The 6,000-nt window shown below is 36.7% G+C and overlaps 1 protein-coding gene across 11 annotated transcripts in view; it reads left to right on the forward strand.

The window, feature by feature from the left end:
* LARP4 (La ribonucleoprotein 4) overlaps nt 1-5,562 on the forward strand; it is a 66,336-nt gene extending 60,774 nt beyond the window's left edge. For all 11 annotated transcript variants that reach the window (XM_047865011.1, XM_047865014.1, XM_047865013.1 and 8 more), the window contains 3 exons: nt 900-1,024; nt 1,139-1,307; nt 3,146-5,562. In XM_047865011.1, coding sequence (XP_047720967.1) covers nt 900-1,024; nt 1,139-1,307; nt 3,146-3,484 — 633 coding nt within the window. In that variant the 3' untranslated portion in view covers nt 3,485-5,562. The remainder of the gene's footprint in view (nt 1-899; nt 1,025-1,138; nt 1,308-3,145) is intronic.
* Nucleotides 5,563-6,000: the final 438 nt, after the last annotated feature.

Raw genomic sequence — 6,000 nt, forward strand, 5'->3', positions numbered from 1 at the left:
CCACCCACGTGCCCCCAGGACTCTTCATCTTGTAAATATAAAATGCTGTAGGGGGTGTCTGGCCGGGACAGTTGGTAGAGTGTACTACTCTTGGTCTCTGGATTGTGAGATCAAGCCCTACGTTGGGTGTAGAGATTACTTAAAAATAAAAACATTTGAAAGAAGTAGATAATAAATAAAATACTATACCCTTACACAGCAATTCCCATTACCCACTTCTGTCCCCTTTGCTCAGCCCCTGTCAACCACCATTCTACTTAGTATGAATGTGACTACTCGAGGTATCTCATATAAGTGGAATCATACAATATTTGTCTTTTTGTGACTGGCTTATTTCACATAGCATAATGTCCTTAAGGTTCATCCATTGTGGTAGTGTGTACTAGTATGTACTTCCTTTCATTGCACTGTAATGTTCCATTATATGGATAGACCTCAATTTGTTTATCCATTCACCAGTTGATGAGCTTTCAGGTTTGTACCCAAACCTAATAATCTTATTTTATGCTACTATGAACATTTGTGTATTAAGTTTTTGTGTAGACATGTATTTTCTCTTACATATATTCTGCTGGGTCACATGGTAACTCTATGTTTAGCTTTTTGAGGAACTGTGAGACTGTTTTCCAAAATGACCGCACCATTGTACATTGTCACCCTCAGTGTACGAGAGTTCCAATTATCTCCATATCGTCACTAACATTTGTTATTGTGTGTCTTACTGATTATAGCCATCCTAGTGAGTGTGAAATGGTTGGTTTCGCATTGTGGTTTTGATTTGCATTTCCCTAATAACTGATGGTAGTTGAGCATCTTTTCATGTGCTTATTGGCCACTTGTATATCTTCTTTGAAGAAGTGTTGATATAAATCAATTTTGAAATATGATTTTACTTTAAGGATAACGAAGAGTTGAGAGTTAGTTGCCCAGTGCCTGTAGAGGATGAACAGACAGACTGCACCTCTGCCCAGCAACTCAGTATGAGTACCAGTCCTCCATGTACCGCTGAGCTTCCTGCACTAAGGTACAGTTTCAGTATAGAAGATCTTCCACATTGAAATTACTTTTTCTTCTGATCGTTTGCTTAGGTGTTTTTGTGTGCTGTATTAAGTCTAATATCAAGCTCTCTTTTCCTTAGCACAACTCAGCAAGTAAAGGATCCAATAGAGGATTCCACTGTTCAGAAGGATGTTCTCAACCAGACAACTATACCAGTTTCTTCCCCGAGTACTGCAAAGCCATCAAGGACAAATAGTGCTTCACCATGTAATAGTAACATAAATGCAGCTGTAGCTATGGCCCTACAGGTAACTTGATGAGTTTGCTATGTGAGAAAAAAACAATAGGTTAAATAATGAGATTTTTTTTTTGTTTCCCGCATAAGTCTTTGCTAGAGTAGAGTCATTGGAAATAGCCCAAATTGAGGCTGCCTGCCTCAAATGAAGCTAAAGAAATTTAAAATCACTGTGAGGAAACAGGAAATTTTAGCCTTTGGGAGATAGTGAGGAAGTCACTATTCATTCTGGGTTTTTTTAATGGCTTTTTTCTGATCATCCTATAGTTAAGTGAAGCTTCTTTCTTACTCAGATTATGATGAGTGTATTGTTTTTGGGCTAGTGTAAAGAGGCTTTGAGACCCTTGAAATTCTTTTTTTATAATGCTTATTAACAAGTCTTATGAGGGCCACTCCTATTTTTATTCAGTTTCCAGAAATTGTTTTTATAATTAGGGAAATACAGAAAAGCAAGGAGAAAAACACAAAATTTATGTATAATCTTTTCATTCATTGATATAACTAATTGCAGTTTGGTTATAGTTCCTTTTTTCTAGGTTAAGAACAGTTTATTTTGTTATTTAATAATAATAGAATGGCAGCTACCAATTACTGAATAGCCTGCTCTATGCCAAGACCAGTGCTAAAGACTTTTTACATGCTTTATCCCATTCTCATAACACCCCTATTGTCCATTTTTTTCCGATGAAGTAATTAAGACTTAATCAGTCCTCTATTAATACATTATTGGGGGGCGCCTGGGTGGCGCAGTTGGTTAAGCGTCCGACTTCAGCCAGGTCACGATCTCGCGGTCTGTGGGTTCAAGCCCCGCGTCAGGCTCTGGGCTGATGGCTCAGAGCCTGGAGCCTGTTTCCGATTCTGTGTCTCCCTCTCTCTCTGCCCCTCCCCCGTTCATGCTCTGTCTCTCTCTGTCCCAAAAATAAATAAACGTTGAAAAAAAAATTAAAAAAAAAAAAATACATTATTGGTTCCCAGATGCTGTTAAGATTCTCGTGGAATCCATCTTAGGGTTCTTTGTAGCCAGGGAGGACAGAATAGAATCATTTCATTTCATCACATGAATGTACATTATTAACTTAATCTGTCCTTCCTTATTAGACGTTTAGGGTTGTTTCCAGTTTTTTTCATCACCGTAAACAATGCTGACATGAACATCCTTCAGATAAATTCCTCAAGTGAAGTTATTGTTACATAAATTGCCAAGGCATTTTATTACTTTCAGCGAAGTTACTGTGTTTTTGTTTTAAGATTGTTCCAATACACTTTAATAGCAATGTGTATGAGACTGCCTATTGCCCTTCCCTAGAAGATGACTTACTGGGGTGCCTGGGTGGTTCAGTGGGTTAAGCATCCAGCTCAGGTCATGCTTTCACAGTTTGTGAGTTTGAGCCCTGCATTGGGCTCTGTGCTGACAGTGTGGAGCCTGCTTGGGATTCTCTGTCTCCATCTCTCTCTGCCCCTTCCCTGACGCACCCTCTCATAAATAAATAAACATTACCAATAAAGAAATAAATAAATAAGTAAGTAAGTAAATAAATAAATAACTTGCTGATTTTCTTATGGGTCACATTATCCTTTTTTTTTTTAATGTTTTTTTTGAGAGAGAGAGAGAACATGAGCAGGGGAAGGGCAGAGAGAGAGGGAAACACAGAATCCGAAACAAGACTCCAGGCTCCGAGCTGTCATAACAGAGCCTGATGCAGGGCTCGAACTCCCCAACCGTGAGATCATGACCTGAGCTGAAGTTGGACGCTCAACTGACTGAGCCACCCACGTGCCCCTCACACTGTCCTTTTTGTAGCTTATTATTTAGAGAATGTGTACCATAAGTTTCTTATCTTCCCTTCAAAGGAACCCCGAAAGCTAAGTTATGCTGAAGTGTGCCAGAAGCCCCCTAAAGAACCATCTCCAGTTCTTGTGCAGCCACTACGAGAACTTCGCTCCAATGTAGTGTCTCCCACCAAAAATGAAGAGAATGGAGCTGCTGAGAAGTCCATTGAGAAATCACATGAGAAGCCAGAAGCAAGGGCTAGTAAGGAATATTCTGGTTTCCGAGGCAATACCATTCCCAGGGGAGCAGCTGGAAAAATCAGGGAACAGAGACGCCAGTTTGGCCATAGGGCTATACCTCAGGGAGTGACTCGACGTAATGGCAAAGAGCAATACGTGCCACCCAGATCACCAAAGTAAAACAAACAAACAGACTATTCAGAAACTTCTCTCTCTTCCCATTAAAACTTGAGCCGTGGCTGTATTGAACTGTTCTGGAGGGGAAGGGGTAGCCAGGAAGGAAGCAGGAGGAAAGTCTATGTCCTTAAATCATTGTGGATTTTGGAGTTGTGAGCAGTAGAATCCCAAAATTCATCTCTAAAGTGATTTTAAAATGCTGGAGGATTCCAATCAGTATAAATATATATATATATATGTATACATATATAAAAATATAATTTTTCTATTTTTGTTTTTGATTTTAATTTGCAGAGATCTTCTGCCTAGAATCAATTTTGAGGGTTCAGATTTAGCTTGGGGAAAAAAACATATTACACATCCTTCAGTATAGGAGATGAGGGAGTGAGAGAAAATATTTTTTGAAGAAGCATTTCTGTAAAATTAGAAATTACTTTTTTTAATCTATTTAAAGTTTGGCTTGGAGAATGCCATCTCTGCCTATATGGCCTTGTGTTGCAAAGCAGATCAGTGGCTGGAGTGCCTGTTGTGGTGTGAGTGTGTGCAAGAGTGATTGAAGCCAAATCTGTTGTCATGTTAGTAAATGATTTGCAAACTGAATGTAATACTGGAGTAGATTTTTTTTTCCATTTTGAAATTCAGTCTGAACAAGCTGTTAAACTCTGATTATACTTAGAGATGTGACTATCAGTCAGCTTGATACTCAAGGAAAGAATGGGGGTTATTCAGAAAATCAAAAATTTGTTTTAGATCTGAGTGGATAGGTCAAATGGACTTCAGAAGTTTAAACTGCTTTGTGATTTCCTGCCCCCCCCCCCAATAGGAAACAGGTTTTTTTGTTACTTCATTTGTTTGTTATTCTCTGTTCTTTGACTACCCACCCCCAAAAGCAAAATAACCACCATTCTACAGAATTGTATGTTTCTAACTGCCTTGACCAGTCTAGTCAAATCATATAACTGTTTTAAATTTCCGAATTGAACATTGAAGTAGTTTATTCTTCTGTTCACGTGTTTAGAATTTTAGATCCCAGAATGGTAGGTCAGACTGACCCTGCAGTAATTTATTCGTGTGTTAAAAATGAAACATTGTAACTGATCCTTAAAGTATTAAATAGTGTAGAAGTAAAAAAAAATTTTTTTAAACTTAATTCGGGGGCAACTTTTTTCTGTTTACAGTATATTTTATCATCTTCTTCCTTCCCTTTCTCAAAAAAAAAGAAATACAGTTTGAAATTCACAGAAACAGAACCAGCAAGTCATGAGATTTTTGAGTTAAGGTGAGAAAGATAGTTGAAGAAAATTAATACATACTTTCTCAGTGAATAAAGTTGTAGCTGTCATATTAAGTAGGCAAGTTTACATGCTGGTGTTTAGAAAATGGCTAAAATATTAAAACCATGTTGCATTAATCTGTTTTAAGTCAGATCATTTTTAGAGTTCTATGTAAGGTGGGGTTTTGTTTTCTTTTTAGGGATAGTTTGTAATGGTAATAACTGTCCCTTATGTTAGTGAATTACATATGTACAAATTGAAACTGTAAATTGTGAACACTGGAAAGCACCATTGTGACATAGAGTAAACATCTTAGTAATATATTAAAATGAATGTAAATGGAGGTTAAAATTACATTACTGTGAAACTCATCTTCCAACTCTAAGTTAAGCTTTGGAGATTTGTATTAGTAGGTAACTAAACACTGCACATTTCTGTACAAGCCAGAATTATCATTTCTTTGTAACTTATTATTCAGCTTGGCAGTTGCTTTTGATTTGGTGAATTGATAACATGGTATATAATATATTTAAGCAGTTTGAAACTATTCATTTCTACACACTATTTTTTAAAATCATATACTAGAATGAAACATACAATAAAACTACCTGTGCTGAAATTTGGGGGAAGTTTAGGTCCTTGGAAAAAAAAAAAAAAGTATTAATAATCATTGACTACATCTATGATAAAAGTGCTTATTTTGGTTTACTTAGATAATGCTGCAGTTGGTGGAAATGATAAACATTTAAAGTGTTAACACTCTGTGAATGCCTTGGATTTAAGAGAATAAACATTTTATAAAAATCACTTGGTAAGGATTATAAACTTAATTATTGCACTTAAAATGAAACTTTACTTTTCTTACAATGTGTCACAGAAATACGCTTGTATGCTGTGTGACTTACTGTTAGTCCACCCAGCTTCCCAAAACTAAATGTTCTAACTGAAACAAAGGAAGAGTCTTCTTCTTGAAGAAAGCAACTGTGTTCTTGCTTTTTTCCCCCCAAAATGCTATTGAAAGTAGAAATTTAAAGACATAATTGTTTTTAAATTTCTTATAAAATAGTGTTTTTAATTTAATTTGCCTCATTACAGCTAATAGTTCCCAGTTTGGTGGGATGTATACGGGAGAGAGAGAGAGAGAGAGAGAGAGTGTGTGTGTGTGTGTGTGTGTGTGTGTGTGTGTGTGTGTGTGAGATATATATATATTCACAGTATTTAGCATTTATTTTATTACAGCAAATT

This window comes from Prionailurus viverrinus, chromosome B4 (assembly GCF_022837055.1).
Source record: "Prionailurus viverrinus isolate Anna chromosome B4, UM_Priviv_1.0, whole genome shotgun sequence".
In the NCBI taxonomy this organism is placed as follows: domain Eukaryota; kingdom Metazoa; phylum Chordata; class Mammalia; order Carnivora; family Felidae; genus Prionailurus; species Prionailurus viverrinus.